We start from the raw sequence: 27,221 nt of genomic DNA, 5'->3' as shown, positions 1-27,221 counted from the left end.
AAAGTGTTTAAACAGATTTTATTATGAGGGATGAAGAGTGGAAGTATTTGTAATGCCTTCTGAAGTAATGAAATTGCAGCAATAAGAAGCTGCGAATGAAATCATGCCTTATCTTGGAAAATATCTAGCTATTTCTTATAATGGCTAGTCATAGGTATTATTGTCCAGGTTTGACTCCTTTGCTTTTTTATGCTTGTTGTTCTTGGGGGCGGGGGGGGAACAAACCAAACCCAAAAAACTCTTTTCTCTTTGGCAAAGCACCTGAGGTTAGTCAGGTGTTGTAAACATAAATCATTTCACAGGCTTCAGAAGATTAATCAAAATATAATTAGGGTTTTTTATTTGTGTGTGTAAGTCAGTGTATGTTTTAAGAGATGTCCTGTTTGTCTGCTCTGTTTTGCATAGAAATGCATCCCATGCCCTTGAAAAGCATGTGGCCCCTGTTACCTTGCACACTGCCATTCCTAGTGCTTTTAGGTATTTCATTTTTCTGTGTTTCCATAAATCTTACTGTTCTTTTAGAATTCTGTGCAGTCCGTTTAGTTCTTAACAGTGTGATTGTGATTCAAATGTGTGTTGTATATTGTATCATTTTCATGGTTAAGTTTAATTTCTTCCATTTCAAGATTGTGTATAATAATGGCAGTCATAAGAATGTAACAGAATATAAAGGATTCCTTAGCATTATTTTTTTCTGAGATATACCAAAGAATATGCCAAAATTAAATAAATAAAATAAGTTCTTACACCAACACAGAATGAAGAGTTTAAACAGTTGACTGTTTAAAAAGACTACTATGAAATATTTACATTTCAGAGAATAGGTTAGATTTATCTTGACTTTAGTTTGTAGTGCTGAATTGTCATTTAGTGGCACATGAATTGACCTAACAAATGAAAAAGTTTTGCTATGCAAATTAAATTTCTTAAGCGCAGTGAACAAATACAAGTATAATAAAAAGTGCCATCTGTCTAATTAAGCAAATTAAATATTTCTTCAGGGAGGCTGGGATGACAAACTTGATTAAACCTATGTATACAATGTTTCTGTCTTTTAACTAAAAAACACTCACGCTGGTTTTAGTGGTCCAGGTGTGCCTGTGGGGAGAAATAAGTAGAATTCAGTAGCTGTAATCCAAGAACTGATGGATACGTTGTTTCTTTTTTTAATGCTCAGATCATTAAGATGATAGTTATAAACAAACAATCTTGAACTGATTTAAGTACAGGGTTCTCAAAATATTTTATGTAGTTTTAAGGATGAATTTGTTATCTTTCCTGTGTCTAAACTTTTTTTTTTCATCCTCATAATGACCTTCAACTGGTTTTAATATGCTAGAGTCGATACTAAAAATATTTTATCAAGAATATTTCAGATTACTTGTAACAGTGATATTAACTGAATGCAAGCCAGCTCTGGCTTAGAAGCCTTAATTAGGAAAGCTTGTTTTGGAAGTGGTTTCATTTATCACCCTGTCCTCAGGAGTTTGTACACCCTACAGTTTCTTTTTACTCTTGTTCTTTTGAGGCACGTCGAATTATACAAATTGCCAACATTAAAGTGAAATGGCAGTGTTTCATTTGCCTCTAATTGTAACGCTTTTCTGCAATCTGATAGGTGATTTGCACAGTTTACAAGGCATTGTAGTTACAGTTTATTTGCTTGTAAGAATTTTGAATAGGTTATTCTTATAGATAAGAATTTATCATTTAACATAAAATATGCCTGAGTTAAAAAGGACACTGTATGACAGTCCTCTTACGTAGAAGACACTGTCTGATTTATGCTGAAGATCAAAAATAGACTCAGCCTTCCTTATTTGCAGTCCTATGAGATGTATATTATATACTCTGGAGCTTCAGCAAGGGCCAGCAAGCTGAAGTTTGGATGCCATTAAATAGGCATCTGTTTAGTTTGTATTAATGAGTTGTGTCTGTTGGAGAGAGAAACTTACTATGTTCTGGTAGCTCAAGTAAATTAAGATTTATTTGGGTCATGGTAGAGAGGAACCTGCCTTGTAAATGCAAAGTAATTTTAAAAAATTGGTTATAATATCAGCATTCTGGCTTCCAGATGTTTGTAGTGACTGTTTCATTAAATCACTTCAGTCCAATTTACATGCATCCATACTCAGTGAAATACTAGATTTCCTGTTTGGTTTTAGCAAAAGTTTATTCCTTTAAAGTCTATTTGGCTGACTCAATTTTTTTATTCAATCATTTTGGTTAGTTTTCTTTTCAATATTTTCATGTCACTTGGAGGTAAATATTTGTCTCTCTCCAGTATAATTAATTTTTAAGTAGGATAAAGTAGCTTAATCCCATTTCAGGCTCTGCTTTTTTTTTTAATGTAATAATGTCATGTCTTCATGAATGCTTTTTTTTTTTTAATTTCAGATTTAAGAATATGGAATTATTTCTTACAGCAAGAGAATGTAGTTTGATACTCTGATTTTCTTTGAACTGAAATGTAGAACACCTGCTGATTCTACAGCACACAAGATTTATACTCCTGTGTTTGCAAGTGCAGTAAGCAGAAAATGGAATGATCACTCCCAAATGGTCTTTGAAGATAGTCAATACCTGGTACAGGCCTTAAAAATCTTTGCTCTGTAGAACTGTTCGGAAAAGTCCTGTAGAGATGGGTCAAGTTGATGAACTTCCTTTTATGAGGAACTAGGTGGGATTCTGGTTTGGGTTTCTTCAGGGTTTTTTTTGTTTTTTGGGTTTTGCTTGATTTGTTTTGGAATTCTCTCCTCTTTCTGGCCGGTGATGATGCTGGTGTGGATTCACAGCCTTGCAGCTCTGATAGCACTAGATTTCAGGCACGTGAATCCTGCAGCCTTTCTCCACCAGACTGATATGCCCGACCTGAGCTTCCTCAGTGTATTACAGGTGGCAGCCCTTATGATTTGTGTACTCTGTAAAGCTGGGTGGAAGGGGTGTTTAGTCCTTTAGCCACCTCCTTCCAAAGCCAGTGTGAGGGCAGTGCCAGGCCAACCAGACTCCAATGATGAAATGCTGTGTCATTGATGCTCACTGCTGCAGCCTGTGCTGTGGCCTGTGAACCTTTTGCTTTCTAGCAACAGCAGTCTCCCTCTTCCAGTCTACTGGCAGGTGATGGATTGCTGGTAATAAGTATGACTGTGTGGCCAGGTGATATGTTTACTTTGTTTCCTGGGTAAAGGTTATGGGGATGATACAGAGTGAACCTGGTGGTGGAAGATAACATTTTCTGCTAGTGTTGAGGATGAGATCATCCCCCAAAGTCTACATAGGTTAGAATTCAAAGATGTACAGTACAGACTGTTTATGTACACAGGTACAGAATAACTAACATCTGTTGTTAGATGTACCGACAGTCAGTAGCGATCAGGTGATCTTGGAAGTTAGTTTCCTATTGCAGGTTACTTGTGGCTAATTGTTTTGGCTGGAATTGCAGTTCGAGAGGAAGGCAAGGTCATAGGGAAGGTACTTCCCCCTTCCTGTCTATGTCATGGTCAATAGCTTTATATCTGTGAGGTTTCGTGACTTGCAGTAGGTTAATTTACAGCCCAGGTATTCCTGTTCTGCTGCAGAAGACATCCTGATGCTTTATTGTTGACAAGAATTTTTCTTGCTTATTCTGCAAATTGTTGTACACTAATTTAGCCAGCTGTAGGGCAGAATGGCCTGGCTGAGAACACGGTACCTGGTTACATAGCAACTTCATTGTGATTTTAGGTTTGCAGGCAGGAAGATTCAGTGCTGTAGTTCAACGGGACAAGGTTATCTCTCTGATAGGCAGGATGCCAACTGTGTTCAGTTGCTCATGAATCAATTGAGAACCTTTGGCCACAGTAAAGAGTTGTTTAGCTTCTGCCTGAACACTTGCTAAACAGTAAAGAAACATGCATTGGTTATCTGACATCTAGATCAAGATTGCAGTTTATTAATCTCAATTCTAGTACATGCTTTCTTCCCATATTTGCTATCACGCAATATTAGTGGGAGCCATTGAGAATTCATTGGCTGACTGTTGAAACATCTGGTGGTAAAAGTTATCCGAGATACAGAATAAGTGAAATAATTATGTCAAAATTTGGCTGTTATAGCTCCAGGCTCCCTAAATGGCTTATTTTGGCCTATGAGCTTTAGGTTTTTGCTCACAATTGCTTAGTTACCTATCCTGCCTTCTACGTTCAGAATAAAACTGTAAAAAATAAGTGCTGCAACTGAAAACAGGAGCTGAGTTCTGTTTTTCATTTAAAAATCTCTGACGGTGTTATGTGTGAAGAATGGGGAAGCTGCAGTGTAAAACACACTATTGCACAGGAGTTACACAGGTGGTGATTGTTTATGGATATGAGAGCTTCTGTTTTGGCTCTTCAGTGATGCAGGTTTTACGCACAACAGTGTACCTCCTTTTGCTTTGAGGTACAGTAGTAAACAATGTTGACTAACTCCCTGAACAGATACTTTACCATAAAGGGTCCTTTTGTGAACCGGGCTAATTTGCTGCTGGTACATACCTCCACGTCGCCCTCCAGCCATTCTGCGTTGGTCATTGTTACAGAGTAGCGTGCTAAAACCTGGTGTCTGTAAGTGCCATGGGACGTTACGGTAGAGGGATGATGGCAGTACTAATATGTGAAGCCTGAGGAAGGATCCTGTCTCTTCAGCACCCAGAGGAGAGTAGAAGGAATGGAGCCTTGAGCTACTTATAAATGGGGAGTGGCAACTTCCAGGAAGAGTGGAAGAGGCAAGAGTGGGAGGTGTGCCACCTCCAGTTTGGGCACAAAGGCCAGGAAGATGTGCTTTCAAGTACTAATGGTGATGTGTGATTAGTACTTAAGCTGTGATTTTTGACTTGATGTAGAATTGGGATGCGTCAGGTCAATGGAGGCTGTGCAGGCTGCACCGTAGCTGCTTGTAGCTGGAGTGGTTTTTGGGTAATGCTGTTTAGATTGCCTTGTGAGTCAGGGCCCTGGTGTTGGACTTGTGAGCGTCTTTACAGCCTGTCTAGTAGTAAAGTAGCTACGAGCAGTTTTATGTTTGGGCTAAAAATAGAATTTTGTTTAAATGAGAATTTAATAACTTTTGCTTTTTTGTTCCAGGTTGGAACAAAGACATTAAAAATACTATTTCTTAATCCAAGTAAGAATGTCTGGAAGGACTAAGGTAGGAAGCAGACATATCAGTCTTAGTAACTCCAGTATGAACTCTCAGATGTTTAGAGTAAATTCTAGGCTTTGTTTCAGGTGTAGGAATTTTGAAAATCTAGCTTCAGACTCTGACAGAAAGGCTCAATCCAGACTTAGTATTTTTTTAAATCTACCAAATAAAGTATTCATTGTGGAGTTCTTCCAAATCCAATGTCTTTTGAAGTTCATTTTGTCAAGTAGTATTTAGCTTTTTATTGTATGTTTTTAATGACTCATTCCTGGAATGACATTCAGAACACATGGGAGCTGGTGTCTGTCCAGAGGACAACTAGTTTTAAGCCAGTGCTGCTGATGTCTCTGACTTCTTTGTCTCTGAAAAGATGCCACATATGAAAGCTAACAATTCTGTTTCATTCCATGCTTCTCAAGAGCAAGCTTCTGGATGCAGAAGCTTATACGTAAAATAAAAATTAAATAAAAAAAGTTTTAGACCTAAAATAAAACCTACTGCTATATCTTGCAGTTACTTTTACTTCTCTATTCCTTGAAGGAAATAGATTCCTTAAATTTCAGATACTTTACACTTCAAGGCCTTCATTATTTCTACTTTATGGAGTTCTAGCACTCTTACCAGCCTGCATGGTCACAGAGAGGAGTGCATTGGCATTTCGTCTTGCAAAAGATGCCTTTCTCAAGAGTTTCATGTGGTATGCAAGTTGCTTCAAAGGAATCTTTCTGCAACTTGAGTGTTGCAGAAGCAGCTGAAAGCCAGGCCCTACATAACTGTTACATGTTTTCAGATCTGGAAAATTAGGTTTGGGAACACATTTTTCCCTCTTTAAAGTGTATGCAAGGAAAAATGCAAGCATTTTGCCACTGAGAGCTTTCCCTAAAGTGAAGGAAAGAATGACCTAGAATAGCTAGGTTTTAAATTTCTGTGCTCTGGTTTCCATCCCAGAGTGGACTCTCTTAACTGCTGTACAGGATGGCTGGGCAATGGCTCTGTTCTGCAGAGGGTGCTAAGCTCCACCTCTGATGCCTGGTTGAGAGGAACAAAAAGGAGCTTATGGGGACAGATGACAGAGGATTGCATAGTGCTTGAAAAGTCTTAAAACCTGTATGTTGTTTCTGGTGCTAGTATTTGGTAATAGCCGGTGGAGTTCAAATCTCACACCTGGATACCAAGGAAAGAGTAAGTAGATCTCTCTTACCCGCCCCGCTCCCCTCTCCCCGTACTTTTTCATCTGACCTACCCAGCCCTTCAGTGGCTAACATGGGGCCCATCTGCAAATTTAAAGCTCCTTCCAAAGGAGATTTCACTTATTTTTGTATCATAAGAGATGCTAACTTCATGTTCCAGTATTCAGTTTGAGAGGGTAGCTTTACACTCACTGTTTCCTTCTAAAAATAAATAAGAAACAGACAAGCTTGAGAAACTAAGTGGAGATTTTGCTTTTCTTGGGAATCTTGCCTTTTGAATCAGTTTTGCATCAACATTGCTAGACGTATTTCAGGATGTGACAGTATATGTATACGGAGTATATGGAGAAAATGTGGGGAAATGTCAGTGTCTTTATGAAGTGTGCAACCCTTAGTTGTTTAATCAACTGTTGCTTGCTCTTTGGGATGTTTACTTCTTTTTAAAGATCTTACTGGGAATGATGTAAAGCTGATGGAGGATGAGGATGGATAACAGACAGCTATCTCTAGGCTAGATAAGTGGGCTATCAAGCTGAACAAGCTTGTAATAGGCCTACCTGGATAGTGCCATGTCTATGGCAAGAAAGCTGCCTTAACAGCAGGAGGGAAAGAGGGGCTGGAGAGGTTGAAAGCTACTGAAAGGTGAACAGAGCAACCAGGTATTAGGAGGGGAGGTAAATGGGAAATTTTAAAGACTGGAAGGCAGGGTAGGAGAGGGGGAGAAGGTAGGTGTGTTTTTTGCTTTGGAGAACTCAGTTTAATTGAAGTCAGAATACAAACATCTTCATGTGCTGCCTATTTTCTTTCAGAGGTTGTTCACTTTTCTTTATTTTTCATCAGGTAGCCTACCTGAAAACAACTACTAATCTGCTTATTCTGTATCTGCTTATGTGACAATGATCACTTCAGTTTTCTTAGGAAACTAGGCTGAAAAAAAATAATCTTAGTTCTTCAGTAGTTTGACCAGCAAGCTTAAGAGTGCAGCAGAGATTATGCATAATCATTGAACCCACTAGTCTGCCTCAGAAAAGAGCAAAAGAGATCCTCCGGCAGCTAGGTTAGATAACACTTTCTTATATGGATGTTTTCTCCCAAGTTCTGGTGTTGTTTCAAGTCCACTTTTCTTCCAGTGCTTTTCTGTTACCGCTTCTGCGGTTTTTTTTGGTTTTGTTTTTCCCTATATAAATATCCAGTTAGTCTAACTCTGGATGAGTTTTGGGGTTTCAGTGATAGTGTCCTTCTTCAGTTTCAAATTTGCCATTATTCTTCTGTGTTGTTGTATATTTTCCTATTCTTGTGTTTCGTACAGAAAGGGAAAAAAGACTTTCCATTATGTCTTCTGCTCATTATATTTAATATCCTTGTAGTATTTTCTTTGTAATACTGTTATTTTCAAACTCCATGTAATGATTTTTCCTATATTTCCTATAATATTTTTTTCCCTTCTATTTTAGCGTCTGTAATATATTTCTTAGCAGGCAGTGAAAATATCAAATATAACACTTTGTATGGGAGTAAATTATTGATTTATGGTATTGATGTTACAATAATTTCTGCATGACACTTCATTCTATTTTTATGAATACTAAACATTTTGTATGCATTTTGATACATCATCACATAACTGTCTAGAAGTGAAAGCAGGCACACTGTAGACTTGATGATGAAGTTGATTTAGATTCCAGTAATAAGGTTAGTTTCTATTTCTCCTTCAGTCTGCCTTTTTAGTTTAAATTAATTTTCCGTTAGTTTGCCAAGGACACTACTTGTTTGAAATACCTGAAGGTGGTCATGAGCTTGCTGCTCTTCAGTCTTTCAGCCTATCCCTGCTTTTTGAAGTGCAGTTACACCTCAGTTAAGTATTGCATACCTTTTCAACTAGCAGCATTAAATGCTGTAACGGCTAACAGGTCAGTTACTTCAGTATTAAGATCACTGTAAATTCTGGAACACACAGTATTTGTGCCTCAAACTTATTTTCTTTGTTTAACTTTGTTCTGGCAAAGTAATAAGTACTGCATGGCATGCTATGCCAAACAATACTAATGTGGTTATTTTTAAGTAAGTTTGTTGGCACTAAAACACGGAAGTAAAATTCAAACAAACATGACTGCAGTTGGAACAAAACCTGCTTGTCTCTTTTATTGGAGGTCGTGTTTGGCAAGTAGGGCTGGATCCCAGAAGTAGTTCTGTACTACATAATCAAGCCTGCATGTGGAATGAAATAAAAGGGGCACTTGGTAAATGTTGGGTGTCATTGTGTGGAGGCTTTCTCTTTGGTCCTTACCAGATATTCTCTTCCCCCTCTCTCCCTCTTAGGCCACACATTCCCTTCCTGTTTCCAAACTGCTGAACTGGTGTGATGCTTACCAATGAAGGATTCTGCTTCTGTAAAGATCATCTTAAATTCAGTTTTTGTCTGCTTATTGTCATCTCGCTTATCCCCATCTTTAAATGCTATGTAATGCTGTGCACCTGTTTAAAAACTGTGTAGTTTCCACCACATTTTAAAATTTAAATGGCTTTTATATCTAAATTGAAATTTCAGAGCAATAATGCTTCTGTTGTGTTACAGCTAGGAGCAGGAGACAAAAAGAAAGCTCTATTCTGAATATTCCCACACATCTTTTCCCTCAAATGCTATAGCTGTTTTATCCCTTCGTAAATCTTTAATCAGAGGATTTCAATACTTAATTACAAAAAAAATTTAACCTCACATCATTCCTTTGCTGTCAGCCAGTATTTTCCTTATTATGTGGGTAAGCTAGGCATTAAGGGACTAAGTGATTTTTGCAAAATGGCATGGCGAGCCACTGGCAGCCTCTAAGACTCCTGGTTTATAAGCCTGTAATCTGCTGACTTGACGCTAACATTCTTTTCAGCTGGCAAATCAAATGGAAACACCCTAAATCCTGGTTGGGACTAAGAAGAATTATTCCGAGATGAGAATTACTGCATAAATGTGTTAATGCTGTGATTATCAGTGTCAAGGAGGCACCAAATAAAAAATGAGTAAATATACAGGATAGAAATGTAAGTGCTTTAGGGACGTGCACACAAGATGACTCATCATGTCCAACCACAGCAGTGTAGCAGAATGACTTACGTGGTTCTCAACAGCTGTGGCAGTAGGGATGAAAGCTAACAGTACTTATCCTAACATCCCTGATGAGGCGGCAGGGAAAGGTGACTTCGACAGGCCTGGTAGACTTTTCTCTTCCTCTCACATGCACGCAACTTTTTTTGCTGTTACCTGTGTGGTTTTTGAGAGTCATGGGTTTTGGAATTAATGCTCCATGCTAGACATGAGAGACTTTATGTTTATAAAAGCTGCTTTTTCAAGTCTGTAAAAATTCAGCTGATACCACAACATCATTTGTGCTTGAATTGCCTTTTCAAGCTTTTTCTTTACAGCCAGGAGAGGTATAAAAATTTCTGCAAAATGATGTGCCCAGAAGCTTGTTTGTTTTTTCCAGACATATCAGCTGGGCTAATAAAAAAAAAAAAAAAAAACTTCTCTGGGCAAATGGTGCTTTCTTTGTGTTGTCTTGGCATTTTTATAGGACTTCAGAAATTGGTGCCGTATGCAGTGACATGGTATCTGCATATTATTCTGTGTGCAAGTGTACGTTGCATTTACTGTGTAAAATGGCCTGTGATTCCCCAAGTTGTAGCTGGTGGGAACAGTCAATTACTTGACTGAGCTCTATGTGTGACAGTGTGCAAAGCTAATTAATAAGCATTCCCATTTTTTTTAGGACCAAGCCCTTATTCTGTAGCATGAGATTGTTTTGGGTTTTTTTTCTCCTACTGGTTTATCTCCGTTTGAAATGTTGTTATCGTGTTTCACAAATAAATCACCCTTTTTTTACACCTTGACAAATAATAGGCAGTGTAGAACATCACAGTGCTGTTAAAACAGTGTAAAAACAGTCGAGTTATATGAAAAAGAAACTAAACATTTCACTGAGATCAGATTTTGGTTTAGATTTAAGATATACTTAAGGTAGAAGAACAAGCTCCCATTCTTTTAAGTCAGACTTTAAAAGGTACCTAGAACAGTGACAAAGTTTTGTACCATTTTCCTAATGACTGAGATGTTGATTATAAACTTGTGATAAACCAAGTGGAACTGATTGGGCCCCTCACTACAAGAAGGACGTTGAGGTGCTGGAGCGTGTCCAGAGAAGGGCAACGAGGCTGGTGAGGGGTCTGGAGAACAAGTCTTATGAGGAGCGGCTGAGGGAACTGGGGTTGTTTAGCCTGGAGAAAAGGAGGCTGAGGGGAGACCTCATCGCTCTCTACAACTACCTGAAAGGAGGTTGTAGCGAGGTGGGTGTTGGTCTCTTCTCCCAAGTAACTAGCAATAGGACGAGAGGAAATGGCCTCAAGTTGCGGCAGGGGAGGTTTAGGTTGGATGTAAGGAAAAATTTCTTTACTGAAAGAGTGGTGAAACATTGGAACAGGCTGCCCAGGGAAGTGGTGGAGTCCCCATCCCTGGAGGTATTTAAAAGACGTGTAGATGAGGCGCTGAGGGACATGGTTTAGTGGGCATGGTGGTGTTGGGTTGACGGTTGGACTCGATGATCTTAGAGGTCTTTTCCAACCTCAATGATTCTATGATTCTATGATTCAGTCTCTTTCCAAAACTGAGAGATAATAAAATAATATGAGAGTAAATAATATGTCATGGGGTAGAGTATTAAATTCAACATTTTAATGTTTTCCAGTGCAGCTAGCACAGATAACAAAGTAATTTTAAAATCTGTTCTATTTAATGTTTTGCTTAAACTAAGCAAGTCTTCATTTGAGGGCACTGTACACCTTCTTTACTCTGAGTAATGTAGGTAGATAATCGTTTAAGACTATTTGGCATTAGTCATGCCACTGGGCTGTACTGTGACTACTCACGTCCTCCTGCTTACCAGTTGTCTTTTCCTCTCCTGAGGGTGGCATGCCCAAATAAACTTTCACGTAACTTACCGTTATACTGTATATGAAAAGAAATCTCGCTTTTGATATTTCTTTGATTTAAGCTGTAGTAAAATACTAAGGAATGCATGCACATACTTCTATTTCTATATTCAGTAGCTTAAATAATGTAGTTTAAGATTCCACCTCTTATCCTTCCTCCTGCTTTCCCATAGTTGAGAGTGTAGCATGATAGGATTCTTTTTTAGCAGGGGAAAACTCACTACTGTAATATGCAATGCAATCTGATGTAGCTTATAAAACAGTAGTATGCATTATACATTTAACTGAAATTTTTAAAAGAAATTTTTGTCACTAAGTTCAAGGTTATGGATCTCATGCATTTTCAAGGAAATCCTTGTGATGGGCTAAAATCGTTTCACCTGCAGTCTGAATCTTCATTAGCTGATAGGAGGGATTTGCGGCATTGGCAGCAAGTTCTGCTGGTTGCTGGCTGACTGCCAAAGCAGGGCTGCTGTTTAAGACAGCAGGTCTCTCTGCCTTTCGCCAGCCTGAAAGGCACACTGTTTTCAAGAAGAATGCAGTGCAGGATTTTATGTTGAGTTAAAAATGATGGGCTGTCCTTGCTTTGCTGAAACAGTTGCATGTTTATGATTTTGTAGTATGTGATGTCATGAGGGTGTTGGCTTTTAGGAATTTCACTACTGAGGAAGCAGTTTGAAATGCAAGCAGAGTCTTCAAGACCTTCGAATATGCACTTGGTTTCTTTTTAGTTGGCTTTGAACAAATGTACAGATGGATACATACAGACACACTTTTTTTTTTTTTTTGGTAAGGAATTAACATATGGAATATAGAAGCGATTTAAGTGGATACAATACCTGAAGGCAATGTCGAGTCAGGCTGGATTTTCAAACTCTGTTCCTCTACTGAGATATCCATTCTACCAGGTGTCAGGCAGGTATATTGTGTTTTAAGTTTTTCTTTTAATGCACTTTCATATAGAGCTGTAGCATGATGCTTGTGTTAACAGATTTTTGTTTCCATTTCTTTGTTCTCTGAAAAAAATTATGAAATCAGAGAATTAAGAAGCTGAAAAACATAAGTACAGTTTTAGAATGCTTTGTGCCTGACTTTATAATTAGGTTTGCATTTATTTAAAGCAAATATTTTTTATTTCTAAACATACTAAATGTTTTGAGAGTTTTTCTAACTGGAAAAATGAAGTTGTAATGGAGATTTTTTAAGTGAGTTATGTATTCAGATATTTCGGTCGTTTATTAGGAACCAGATATCTACAGTGTTGAGAATTGGAAATTATACAGGTTTCTAGAAATATGAATAATTTCAAGTCTTTTCATGCAGAATTGCATAAGGTAAATAAACGAAAGTACTTACTGTCATTATGCTTTTAAGACAATTCACAAAAAATGCGCACATGTAGAAAAGTGATAAATGATAGCGTTGTGATAAAGCTTAATCATACAAGCTTATTGTTTTATCTTTTTGATCCATAGTCCTGTTTTATTAAAAATCCTTCCTTCTGAGAGTGCTCTCTAACAGTTTTCTTGTGAATGGGTTGGATTCTAACCATGAAATTACTGTTCCTGCTGTGGAAGACTGTAATATTGCATAATAATTAGAGGGAATGTGTTACAATACTTCTTTGGCTGAAAGATCTCAGGTTTCTGGCACACCTTAATAAAGGAATGTAATCTCTGTTTATTGTGTCTAAATCTGAAGTCCCTGCCTCTCATGCTGCAACAATAACAGAGGGAGGGAAAAATCAGAGTTGGAACAGGAGTTTTGTGCTATTACTCATCTTTCTGTAACACATTTGAAGAGTAGGATAAGAGAATAAGTTAATTATTAACACGTTCATATCCAGAGAATGAACCTGACAAATAATCTTCATAAACTGCAGCGTATACAGTGGTGTGGATTAGTTTTGTAAGGCTGCAGTGATAGTCATTTGTGAATAGAAACAAAAGTGGTTCTGCATAGTGTTCGTTTAACCACTTTTCTGTGTGTTTCTTGAAATAAATTCCTGCACTTATTTGCATATTTGTGTCTCTGTAGCACTACCAGGCTGTCTGGTTGAAGGTACCAGTGGGGTTTTATTGAAACCAGAGTTAGCCATTTAGAGGTCAACCACAATGATTGCTCATGGTTGTTGTCCTTTGGCCTAACTTTGGAGGATGCTGAAGTCTAGTAGCCTTTCTCCTTTTTTCTGGCCTTTTTTTGTGATAATAGGCATGAATAAACTGGAAATTAAAGACTACAGAAATTCAGTAAATGGTAGCTGATGTAAAAGCCTTCTCTTCCCAAAAGTATGTTAGGTGTTTAGTCAAACGCACACTTTTTTGCGACTGCTTCCTAAAATCAAAATGACCAGAGTCTACCATCTCCCTGGTTTCCACAGTGACCTTCTGGACAGAATGAAGGTCTCGTGAGCGAGTTCCAAGTCGTCACCTTTCTGTTGTGAAAGAGAGAGATTGAAGTTCCTGAACTTTTGGATCTCTGTTGTTTAACTGCATTTTGTTTTTTAATTATCTCCTCTCTGTTTCCTACATGTTTTAAAATAGTTATTCTGCATTTCAATGAAGCCTGTATTTAATAATTTTCAGATAAGATAATTAGTTTCTGTGGTATATAACCGAGATCATTAAATCCTATTTTATGTATGTAGAATTGGGTGGATTTATTTCCTTTCATGACTAAGTCATTCCGACTTTGCGGCTCTGTTTTTGTTCCGGTACCTGTAAAAAGAAATTCTTTACGTTGTGTGCAACCACTGATAACTTGACAGCTCCAACTATGTAAAATTAGTATTCCTGCAGTCATTTTAGAGCTCATCCTCAGTGCAGAATTTTCCTTCAGAATAATAACATACGTCCATTTCTGTCTGGGGAGTAACACAACTTACAGAGACAGGACTGAATTAGGGTTTTTATTCCACTCTAGTTGTCATATGCTGGTGAGTGAACACTTTTCAGTAAAATAAATAGGCAGTGAGACTCCCGTTTATCATAATCGGTTTGTGATCTCTATGGAGTGGGGAGGGTTAGTATACATTATGCTAAGTTTGTATGTTGGCAGAGGCATTAATCTAATATGGTTTGCATCTGAGATGGCATAAAATGAATAGAGTTCTGGAAAAGCTCTGTCTTCAGCAAACTTTGACTTTTGTGTAGACAAGATTAATTCTCCAGAGATCGGAATTATCATTGGAATTGCATGGTGTTTGGAATGGATTGTGTTTTCTGTTACACATAAGGAGTAATAGTTCTGGTATGATATTTTTGTGGAAATGTGGTCTGAAGTATTGATGATAGCCTGTTCTGGAGGACTGTGCAATCAGCGTTTTGTTCACTTATAGTTTTCTAAAGATTGCTCGGGACATTGTTTGTACTTTATCTTGGAGGTGACCAAGATACAGTCTCCAAAACTAGGTCCCTCAGGGTGGCATGGTCTCTTGGTTGGCTGTGAATTATGGAATTGCATAAATCAGGAGTTCATCTTAGGGACTGTGTTTTTGAGCCGTATTGTAGCTCATTTTTGGTATCCATGCAATGCAGAATTGGAGTTTCTTGGGAGCTTTTCCATATTTGGAAAAAATTTGCAGATTAACAGAATTTATGTTGAGATTGATAACAAACTTCTTGTTGTTTCTTTTATGGCACAACATAAGAGATCTGATCTAGATAGTAGTTGTAGAAAATGTGATTGAAAAACACTTCCTCAAGTAATTTATAGTCTTTGGTTTTTATAGATTTGGTATTTAGTATAGAAATTCAAAGAAAATACTACCACCTTGATTCCTGTACTTTAAGATAAGTAGCAGCAAATGTAAAATTAGTACTGGTGGTTAAACTTTAAATGGTAGCCAAAGCATGCAAGTAAACCTGCCATTCTAGCCGCTGTAAGATGGCACATGGCATTAGCCAGGTAGCTTGCATTTTTTTCACCTGCTTAATGTTGTAATGTTAATTTTCTTTCATATATCATATAATGTAGAAGGAATTCTGTTCAAAAGTCTTTGAAAATATGCTTGTAATGCTTTGATTTTCATAAGCTTAATCAGTAGAGATTAAGAACAAAGTTTTCTCCAGCAGAGCTTGCAAAGGCTGTGCTCATGTCTTTTTCCCAGTTACCCTGGTATGGCAAGAGACCTTTTTTGTAAGAACATTTGCTATTTCTCATTGCTTTAGGCTGGTAGAGGAGAATCATAGAATGATTAAGGTTGGAAAAGACCTCTAAGATCGAGTCCAACCGTCGACCCGACACCACCATGCCCACTAAACCATGTCCCTAAGTGCCTCATCTACACGTCTTTTAAATACTTCCAGGGATGGTGACTCAACCACTTCCCTGGGCAGCCTGTTCCAATGTTTAACCACTCTTTCAGTAAAGAAATTTTTCCTCACATCCAATCTAAACCTCCCCTGGTGCAACTTGAGGCCATTGATGGTAGCCTTATGAGTTTTTCTTTGGCAAAGAGAAAAGGAAGGGATCTCGTGTCCTAGTCATGTTTGACAAGAGAAGATAGAGCTTTCAGCTCCACTGGGATATTAGCAGATTGTAGCCATTTTAGAAAATGGTCATTGTTTTTGTTTGCCTCAAAAATACACGTTCAAAACCAATTTTGAGTAGGTGGACTTTTTTTGAGTAGGAGGAGTTACATCTCTTTCCTCACACAGAAATGTGAGATAATACAAAACTCAACCCTGTCTCAGCTGTGGCGCAATTACTAGTGTTTCTGTAATGTACTTGGAGTTCTGCTGGTGGGCTGTGATACTCTTCATAAGAGGATTTCTCTTTAGAAAGAATTTTCTTGTTTCTGACACAAATGCATAGGGGTCAAGACATGGGTGTTTTGTGTAGTTCAGACATCTTATAATTTTCAGTAGTTATATTCAAAGTAGCAAAACAGTTTTTAGGGTTTATCAGGGCTGCCATAGCCCTTTGGCCTAACCAGTATCGGAACCTTCTGCAGCCCTTTGTAATACTGGGAAGTTGATGAAAACCATGTTCACAACAAGGCTGCTGTTCAGATCAAGACTTCCTTGGAATCGTGCATGCTATTATATTTTTTTCTGTCTGCAAAAAAAGAAAAAAAAAAGTATCCAGTGGGGGAGAGTGATAACTTGTGATTTTGTGAATTCAAGATGAGTCAATTGCATCTGTGCAGTTGATTCCAAATGCAGTAATGCAGATCCCATCCAGTCGTAGCAATATTGTAAATAAGCTATTATAATTGAAACTAAGCAACAAACTGACTGTGCTTAACTGTGGAAAGGGAAGAGATCTTGCAGCATTAAGCTGCTGCTTTTCCTTTGAGGAGGGAGCCACTGCCCACTTCAAATGTTGGTCTGTAATTAGCATCCATTTCTTAAATTAAAATACAGCAGCATTTTTTTTTTTTAATAGAAGAATAAATCTTGATCACCTCCATGTTGTAGAGTGTTAGGAGAAAGCGAATGCTTTCAAAGAAAGAAAACAATTTCTGAGTTTTCTTTGTAGCATAATCTGACAAGTTGGTAGCATAATCTGACAAGTTTAGTTAAACTAAAATCTTTGAGAAATAATGAGGTCAGGAAAATAGCAATCAAGAATAACAAAAAATATATTAAAATATTTGCTTGTTTGGTAGCGTTAACCAAACTCCTGGGTAACTATTTAATGTTGCTGTTCTGAATATTCAGCAATATGCATGTATATGACAGTGATTTACAATTGCATTTTTCTTGGAATAACTAAATCAGTTGAGCAAAACTTCCCGTATTTTTTGTTCTTTGTTGGTTCAGAGCCGTTCCTTTTCCCCTGTAGGGAGAAGAGGAGGAGAAAGGGGAGGGAAGAGTTTTTGGCAAAATGGTCAAAATACATGCAAGAGCATGGTGTGCTAAATTCGAGCTGACCTTAGAAGCTGTCTCCCCATAGGATTTGATTTTTTTATATATGCCTACAATAAAATGTAGCTTTCATATTGGGAGGGGGAGATCAGTCTCTGCTTTTTAGACGGATAATTCCTTTTTCAGGACGTGGGAAGAACTAGTGAAGAAAGCTGGTGCTGCTATCACTAGCTCTCATGTCTAAAAAGGAATATCTTAAATTCAGATTTAAGTAAGGGAGGGAATGATCAAAATCTGAAGAAGACAGTTCAGTTTTATATATTTTATCCTCTGCAAACTTCAAAATGTAGGCAGGCTATTTTTATATTAAAAGGGTTTAAACATTATATAATTGCTTTACAGGCAAATGTAAAGATTGCTTTTAAGCAATAAACCCCTTTTTTTTCCAAGGGGCCTCATGATTAGAATGTCAGCAGTTATTTGGGCTTGACAGAACAAACAACGCATTAAAAAGCTTCACATAATAAAAAGTAACTCATTAAGCAAGATTGAACTTGAAAAAAAGAGTTTTGCTTGCAGGGAATAAATCTTAAGTACAGGCTGCTCTCTGAGAAGACAAAATGGTAGGAAAACTGTTAAAGATGAGGCAGGCGGCAAGATCACTATCTCTAAATTTTGTCCAGAAGATATAAGCACAAAATCGTGAGTGAGAGATGTTGATTAAGGTGTGGACTGGTGGTGTGGTTCCTGTGCAACTTTCCTCAGTTGCTTCTTTGGAAAAGTGGAGCTGGCTAAGAATGCTTTTCTTACAAAATGCCTCTAGTATGGGAAGTCTCTTCTCTCTGCCTTATCTCCTACCTCCCCCTCTCCACCCCTTTTTTCCTCACTCTATTTTATTAACTACCCCCCCCCCCCCCCCCCCCCCCCCATCTCCCCTATTCTGTCATATCTGAACTGGAAATGAAAAGCCTCAGCTCTGTGTGAGTGGCCAGTAGATCGACACAATCCCGCACATGGCTCCCTTGTGATCTACAGGACCAACTGTGAAACTGCAAATGTCTTGATGCTGTCCCAGTATTAAACTGAGCACTTGTGAAACTGTTGGCAGTGGTACATTGCTAATTTCGCCTATGTTCAGTTATATTGGGTATTGCCTTCTTTAGGCATGTGTGTCACTTGTGGTTTGCATAATGACGTTACCTTCTGGCTCCTCAGGTCTCTTTCCACATTCCTAGTGTGGCTCGGGTTACGCTTGCTAGTAAGGGTGTAATTGGATGAATGCGTGGCAGATTGCAACAATTCATTACAAATCATTCTGTCAGGAAAGAGGAAATTCTGAGGAAAAATGTGAGCATTATGATAATGTTATCTATTAAGTGTCCTTAAAAGGAGACAAAAGTATAAACTGCATATGATGCAAAGCAATAGCTTTGATGCGGATTACTTACTTTTCTAATTCATTCTGACTGAAGCTTTGAATATTTCTTTTTGTTTATTTTGTGATATCTGGTATTTCAGGCTCTTAGGCACAGAAATGTAATTGTAGTTCCTCTAATGTCACTGATATTTGGCCAGCAAAACCAGTTACGACGAGTTCTGTGTTACTTTTTTCTTAACAGCTATTTTCTAACATATTCTTCATTATAAAAAGGAAAATGTCTAGTGTAACTAGAGGTTCAGATGTAAAATCTTTACATCTGAAATTATTATTATTACATTTAATTATTCTGAGGATTTCTGCATGAAAGGGCAGTTTGTTTCTTTATTTTTGGAACGTTGTGCATTCTTTCTGTTGGTATAGAGTAATTTGTGCATGTGTGTGTTCCGAAACAAAATTGCTCTGTTGGTATAAATATACACTAACTTGGTTTCCTGAATGATGACGGTTGTTCAGAATTCTGTTCAGTTCTTCTCTTCTTTCCATTACCACTTCTGCCTCAGCAGTTGACTAATCTACTTATGGAATTAAGTTAATGAATTATCATAGTTCTTAATTCAGTAGTGTGCTTCCCAAGATTTACACTGTGATTACTTCTCTTAGAGCTGAAGCTGCCTGGATACCTCTTGGGACCCTTTTAAAATCCTTACAGGGATGTGTCTGGAGGTTTTCTGAGATTTACTTGGTGTGTTTGGGGGTCCAGGTTATGCAGCAAAATGTATGTCAAAGAACCATCCTGCAACGCTGAGAGTTTGCGCTCTTAATACATTGGTTTTGAAATTAAATATGGAAACTAACTTTGTGTCTTAGAAATTGAGCCTATGTATAGTACAATTGCTCTTTGTAGTATACATAAAGGAAACATTGACTTGTAATAAATCCTACAGTTTAAAGGATGGTCCTAGAAGTGGTCCTGGTTTGCGCAGCATTTAGTTGATAATTTGAGAAATGTAAACTAGGAATTTGCTACAATTTGGTTTGGAGGAAAAAAGTTGAAGCGCTGGCAGAAAATTTGTAAGGCATAAATTTGCAAGTTTCTCCTTTATGCAAATTCAAAACTTATTAAGTCAGAAATGAGGGCATTGCAGAAGCTTAAAAGTTATTTTTAAAACAATTAACTATAGGAAAATTATAACCAATACAGCGATTGATGTTTAAATTTGAATAAGTGTCAGCTAATATTTGAATTATAACAAATTGTTAAATATAGATAGTATCTATGCAAATAAGATGTAGATTATATTTAGTCTCACTTTTTATGCTGTTATTTTGGCAGGTGTATGATTTATGACATTGTTAATCCAGTTTTATGAGTCCTGCAATTCGTTTCAAGGACATCTTTCTGCAGAAAATGAGCATAAATTTGAGCACTTAATAAATGGATGCTTGTATATTCCATTTTTAGATTTTTTGCAAAAAATAGACTACTTCCTTCTCACATGCTGAGGAAAGCCATCTTAAATTAAAGACACTTATATGAAACAGACGGTCAGTCCTGTTGACGTGTAAATGCCTCTGTACACTGCTGAGATGACTGCAATGCAGATAATGCTGATGCTGCTAGCCTTTTCAAAACTTACATCAGGTTTTCAGCTCCTGCAAGAGGTTTCATTTACTCATAACTTTAGGTAAGGACTAATCATCTGCTGGAGACAATTACGGTGGAGAAGATTGTAATGGCTGAGACTATGACCTCACGCGGGGAGTGTGCCAGGGCACTACATAACCACGCTGCTTCCCCGGCACATCTGTCTCAGATACGACTTGCCCCAAGTGAAAAATCAGATGTGACAGAGCACGTTCTCAGAAATGAAGACCCATGTCGTTTTCAGAGATCGTTGTGTGCTAGTCTCTTCCTTGGAAACTCTGGGGTGTTGTACTATTAAGTTCTGCTTGCTGTGACATTACTGACGTTAGTTCTGTCTTCCCTGTGGCTACTGCCTTCTCCTGAAGTGGGACAGCATCTGTGCTGTTTCCTTTTACTCTCCAGATTCCAACTGTGCCTGCACTTTGCTGCCCCTTTCCCCAAAATGTTGAAGACCTGCCCCTTTTCCCTTAGGATTTACAGAGCCTCCTGTTAGAGGCCTTGTCTCTCTGCGTGGTTATTGTAACTTCATAGAGCGCTGTAGCACTTATCTTCCTCTCCCCATGTAAGTAACCCACATTTTACCTACTGCTTTAACTACGTCATCCATTTAAAAAACCCGTTTCTTGGCTCTCCTGTTAAACTGCATCAAGTTCAAGCTTGTCTTTCTTGCTTTAAGACATGTCATTAGTTCTGTCCCCACTCTGGTTTCTTACCAGGTTACTCCCTCTGTTTAAGTCTATTCAAATATGGCTGTAGTAAAAATGATTTGTTTTACACTTGTCTGCTGTTGACCAGGTAAGATTTTCTTGATTTGAAATATGTCCTGGTTTACAGAATTTGTAACTCTTGGTGTGTAAGAGTAATTATTCACTTACTACTCTTCTGAAAACTTAATTGTCTTGTCTTTCTCAGCCTATTTTGGCTTTTACAGATTTCCCTCCCTTCCACCTGTCCCCTTTGAGGTAAAAGCTAGAGTGTTTCCCTTCTCTTTCCTACAGCCATTCTGTCTTTTCCATTGCTCTAAAAGTTGCCTGAAGGGAAGTAAAAGAAAAACTTGGAGCATTACCCATAATTGTGGAGTCTTTCAATTGTGCCTTTGTCTTCTGTTGGTGTGATGTGAGGGAAGGTGGGTTCCAGGTGATGTCAGAGATCCAGAAACACTGTTCACAAGAATTTTTCTGTTGTAAGTTGTTCACACTAATGAAAAGTTAATGTGTATATCAATTATTGAAATGTATGTCTATTGTCTTGCAGGTCAACTGGATTTTAATTAGAATGATTTTCAGGTGTGTCCACAAGATACTTTTGTTGTTTTAACTCCAGCTTTTGTGAGCTGTTCTGTGATGTCTGAAGAACAGTAGCAAGTGTTGATAGAGCTTTTGGATGGGGAAAGATGCAATCAAGTTTTTGTTCCAATTCTGGCTATTCATGTGGTAATCTTATAGGCAGGTTTATTTTCTCCCTGCAGTGTGTTACCATAGATGGATAAAATGCAGAATATTTAGTGCCATGGCCTGTGTCAACTTGTAATACTAAAATCTCGGTTCGCAGTTCAGAATTGTTCCAATTGAGGAAAAGTAGCACCTATCTGTTAATGCCTACTAAGAGTCTTTTATGTTCCTTCACTGGCAGAATGGTTTTCTTTTATGGATTTATTGCTGCTGTCTGCTGGGTTTGCCTTATTTCCATGTGCTGAAAACATTAGGCAAATCTGCAGTTGATTTGCTAATGTAAACTTTTCTATTGCTATGCACCATGGGCCTTGATTTTACTCCATTGTGCTTTCTCTCTATATTCTTTTCTGCCCACTCTTGCCCTGCTGGGTCATGATTTGCTGTATTTCAGATGCTAAAAGCTACTAAAGATAAGCCCCTTATTTTTAAGCACAAGCTGTTCTGAAAACCTCAGTTGCTTGAAAGTCATAATTTTACATGTTTTAAAACCTAAATTTTCCTGACAACTAAGCTATTGAATGTTTGTACTTAACAAGTTTGCATCGTCTGCTTACTGCAGTGATTTGAAAGAAACTTCCTGTGTAGTTTACTAATATTAACATATATTAAAATATTCTTCGAAAATACTCTCTACTCTTTCTAGATGCAGCTTAAACTTGGGTAGAGTATGGTTTATCAAAGTTCACAAGCATACTCCCATAATCTCAGTTTTTCGTATTATGACACTAAATTTTTACAAGTTGGAAGCCTTACAGATATGTAGTAAGTTGCAGCCTTTATTCTTTTCTACTTCAGTACTGGACGGGTCAGGAACTGCAATAAGTGTTTGGGCTTAGGTTCTTTGAAGCAATGCTGTTGCCTAGTTAGTTCTGTTAAGTAGTTGTGTCCCAATACATGAATCCATTTTCTGCTCTGTTATTTTTAAACTATTGCCTCTTCATTCATTGTTTTTCTAGTTGTGAATATCCTCGTGCTGTTGGTTTTTCTTGACAGTTTCTTCAGCTTCTCATTGCATCATGTATAGCATATTAAGCCCAGCATGAATACTAGCCAGAACTTTTTTTGGTGGAGTGATCATTGTTAATCTGCTGATCATTAAGTGCACTGATTTGGAAGTGGAGATCTGTAAGTGTTAGGACATGCATCTTGGAACCAAGCCATAAATGTTTATATACTTCATAGAAATCTGATGAAATATTGGCAGCCTTCACTGTAGCCCAGCTGGAGGCACCATGTATTGTGCAAGCTTTTGTGGTTCAAGTTTAGAAATGTAACTCAGATGGTCGAATTAGTTTTTTTTCAAAGACAGATTCCATTTCTTGGCAGTGGAAAGAAAAACTGCTTTACAGCAAATTCACAAATTCATATGGCATTAATTGTCCCATATGAATCTGCAGAAACTAGTTTGAATGTAAGGGTTGCTTTTACTGGGCCATTATACTATTGCCAGCCTTCTGATACATGACAATATGTATATTTAAAACTTGGAAGTCAGAGCTATGCACACAACTGTGGGTGCTCAGTACTAAGGCCATCCTTTTGAGCTTAAAACATCAACATTTGTTTCCCATTGGCATCTGCTGCTTCCTTTCACCTGTTGATTTATTCTGGATTCAAAGTGGTCATGATAGGGCTCAGGTCATGATGCATTCATTAGCATGTATTGCTGTGTTCTTGTATGGAGAATTCTCACATACACAGAAGCTGAGGAAGTTTTCTTTGGTGATAAAGAAAGGGCAGAAAGCGGAAGTAAGAGACGCCTCTAGGACAGAGGTGACTGCAATCTTCATATCAGACAACTGTAAAGCTGCTGCATGGACTTCAATTAATATTTTCACAAAAAAACCCATAATTGTGTTACCTTGGTCAGATGTGATTGGTAATTTGGTCTTTGCCTAAGCAGGCATCTTCTTCCACTCTTCTGGAAAAATGCTGCCAAAGTAGTAAGAGCAGAAGCAATAACACAAATGGTGTTTGAAGAAGAAATGAAGGTTGTTTCCCTGCGTCCTGAATCTTTCTAGCATCATGCTTCCCATCCGACTTGCTCTTCTGTTGCTTTTTTTAGGATTTAATCTGGGTTTGGTTTTTTTTAATGAAAATGGTAATAATTTAGTCTTATTTTTGTTACATGTAACACACTTATTTTGCAGAGTACCAATGCCCTGCAAGTATGTTTCAAAGAATGTGTAGTCTGTTTACTGCCTATTTGGATCACTAAGTTTTGGTGCTAGTACATGAAATTACATGGGAATCTAATCTGACTGTAAATGTATGTGCGGTCACTGGGTAATCCCTATGAACTCTCTTACTGAGAGTGTCTTCAGATTAATTCCTTGAGGATTTCTTTTGCTGTTTGATTAGTGAAGAGCAAAAGAATTTAACTATGGTTTATTGTGAGTGTAGAGCCAAAAGGAGTTTTACATGAGAAGCAACAGATAATATGTCTGAATACACTTTTGAGGCAAATAATTTCGTGATGTAAGCAAGTGAAGAAGTTTTTCTCTAAATATTAGAAGTACCAAGTATACAACACAACTTAAAATGTACTAATTTTCTATTTGATGCTTTGAAAGAGGTGGTTATAATTTTAACTTGGAACTTGCTTTCCCTAAAATTATAACACATGCTGAAATTTTGCACCCTTTAAAATCTAATATTTATATTTTGCCTCTAATATGCCACTTGCCTTGTATAACGTATCCTGATGTTGGAATTTGGAAGTTCTTTATGTTCTAAGATCTTTCAGGAAAATGAAATAATGATTGAAATAATTTCAGTAGCCCTTGGGCTAGAAGTAAATAGTCTGATTAATATTACTGGTATCTGGAAGCTATTGTTTCTGACTCACTGCTCCTTTCTACTAGTAAAACTAGTGTTCTGATACAGCAGAAGTTAAATGCTTCTCTGCATAGTACAAATTGCAGTATTTATAGGATTTGATGAATTGCCAAATATGAGGGCTTTATAATTCAACAAATAAAATTGGAATTACTTACTGGCGCTTTTTTTTTTTCCTGAATTTAGTACCATGAGTGCATGTTGATAGTTGATACTGGTGTCCATCACTTTATAATTTTATCAATAAACTTTAAAATATAAAGAATCCAACACAAAAGTCTTGTAGAGCACAAAAGTAATTAGATATTGCTAGTAGATGAGGTCTGTTTCCCAGAGCAGAAGAAAGCCAAAGACTGCAGTAATGGAATCATTCTTCTCATCCCTTTTATGTAGACAGTGTATGACTAAGGTGCAAGTCAAAGTGCTAAAGATAGCCAGCAAAATGTTTAGAATGATTTAAGCTAATAATTAGGTAGTTGGCAGGATGAAAGTTTATTCCTTTATTTTGGATGTGACTTTCAGGAATGCTTCATTTTTCAGTTAATTAAAGGTATAGTAAATCTCCATGGAGCTAAGATCACTTGTTTCTCACCTGACTTGTAATACTGGTTAAGCCTTAAATAACATAGGAACAAATTTTAGTACTACAAGGAAAATACAGCTATGAGATATGTGTGTGCATGTGTGTATAAATCTGGTTATTTTTATTACCATTTTAATGGTTATATCCAAAGGTACAACTCTCAAACCACTATCACAATGTGGATTGTTCATCTTGAATTCTGATCTTTTTTTTTTTATTTTGCTGCACTAGAAAATCTTATCCATTGTTGAAGTGAAATCCACTGCATTTTAGCAGATTAGATATACCGTAACATGAGTAATTTGCACATCTTTGTATTTCTTCCTAAGAAGCATAGCTATGAGTGATCAACTGTAAGACAAATAGCTAGTTCTGACAATTCTTAAAAAAGCTTGGATTTCTCAAGTGATACTGGCAATTGATATCACTTGAGGCTTTTGTGATAACGATTGATTACATTAATATTTCATAAAAACCTCTATTCAGGCACTATATGTTAGTGATTTACTGTCTTTACCAACCCAGTCTGGATTCAAGATATTGATGTAAATAATTCCATTAGTCCCCCTGAGTCATTTGGTCCCTGTAGAAAATTTGATTTAAATCCGTGTTGGTGATAAGGTTTTGATCATTAACTTCTATAGTGTGATGGTTTAAACAAAGTAAATGCAGGTTATTAATGCTATAGATTTTTTTTTTTAGTTGATTTTTCTAATCAAAATACATACCAGATTTTTTAATACTGATTTAGAACATTCTGCCTGTAGAACTTGCTAAGTTTGTGTGAATAAGCCTGCTGTTGTTAAATGGTGCATTTTAGAAAGGCAATCAGCACTCAGCGTTGCTTGGTCATGATTTGGAACAATATGCAGAAATAAAGGGCTTTGACTCCCTACCACTTCTTGCCCTTGCAGTAATAAGTAATTCAACACTAACTCTTCATAGAAGGACACTTTTTTTTTTGTAGAAAAATATGTACGTATTTTCTGAGAATAGTCAACTCTACTTTTTGTCCTTTGCTACTTGATTGAGTACCTTAATGAATTCTGGATGACAATAGAAATTATGCCTTTGATTTAGAAAACATAACAAACCAAAGCATTCAGCTGCGTAGGAAATTAAATACTGAGATGAGAAAACTTTTTACGTACTGTATCTAACAGCAGTGGACATGTACTATTCTTTTTTTCCATCTGTGTTCTTTTAATGACTTAGCAGTGGTTTAGATCACTTCCTGCAGAAAAGTTCTTGGGATGTTATCTCTAGACAGATTTGAGGCTTCTGCAATACTTGTGAAGTACTTTGCTTCAGTGGTGTGCTTGTGGTACTTTTGATCAGGCTTGCTAAGTATTTGTGGTATTAGTGAAACTGTATTTTGGTTCAGACTTCAGTTCCTCAAATGCTCAATTTCATGCTTCCTCCCAAAATTTTGAGTTTCCTGTCATCTCTTTTACTTTCAATAGATCAATAATTAATTCATGATTCTCCATGTAACACTGCCTTCTCATTGATGTGAAGATCTTACTGATCAATAAAAACTTACTCTTTCTCACTGTATTGAACCACGTTTTTGTTCTCCCCATTGAACTTGAAACTTTTCAGTATTGATGCTTTCCAAGTGTCCTTCTTGAATATTTGTTTTAGAACTCTTTCACGAGAAGTGCTTTTCTAGATTGAATCCGTATTTCCTATTCAGGACATCCTGTAATACCAGAATAAGTAACTTTTCTTTGTTCCTTTGTGCTTTTCTTCTGTTGCTTTGTTTTGGTCTTCATATTGCAGTTCATCCTGCTGGCTGGAGTCTGTGCTTAAAATGTTCAACTAGGCTTCATGTCCTGGAGAATTTGAATTCATTCTCATTCATTGTGCCTTACTCTTAATATTTTTTGTTGTTTTTTTGTAAACAATTGTTGTTGTTTACTTGTTTCGTTTGTTCAAGCAAGGGATTGAAAATGTCATCTCTTCACATATTCTGTGAAGTTTACACACATTTCTCTCTCTAAACGTACATATCAGTGTATAACAGAATGGCTTTTTGGCATCCGTGAATACTTAAGAATCTGTATGAATGCAACTGTTACTTCAAATAGGTATGCATGATTAAAAAAACACGGGAGGAAGAATCCTAACACTTAATTGATTAGGATAGCATATATTCTGTATTAATTTATTTACATTATCTAAACTTACAT

The 27,221-nt window shown here is 37.2% G+C and overlaps 1 protein-coding gene across 8 annotated transcripts in view; it reads left to right on the top strand.

Annotated features, from left to right (window-relative positions):
- Window positions 1–27,221, top strand: part of PLEKHA7 (pleckstrin homology domain containing A7) — a 165,041-nt gene that overhangs the window by 45,049 nt on the left and 92,771 nt on the right. Inside the window, exon 1 of one of the 8 annotated variants that reach the window (XM_076344079.1) lies at window positions 12,152–12,237. The exons of the other annotated variants lie outside the window; for them this stretch is intronic. Coding sequence (XP_076200194.1) covers window positions 12,167–12,237 — 71 coding nt within the window. The 5' untranslated portion in view covers window positions 12,152–12,166. Of the gene's footprint in view, window positions 1–12,151; window positions 12,238–27,221 lie in introns of those variants that run through there. 8 annotated transcript variants of the gene reach the window in all.

The sequence above is a fragment of the Aptenodytes patagonicus genome, chromosome 7 (genome assembly GCF_965638725.1).
Source record: "Aptenodytes patagonicus chromosome 7, bAptPat1.pri.cur, whole genome shotgun sequence".
Taxonomy (NCBI): Eukaryota; Metazoa; Chordata; class Aves; order Sphenisciformes; family Spheniscidae; genus Aptenodytes; species Aptenodytes patagonicus.
Note: the sequence above shows the minus strand (reverse complement) of the source record. Positions and strands in the feature narration are given on the sequence as shown.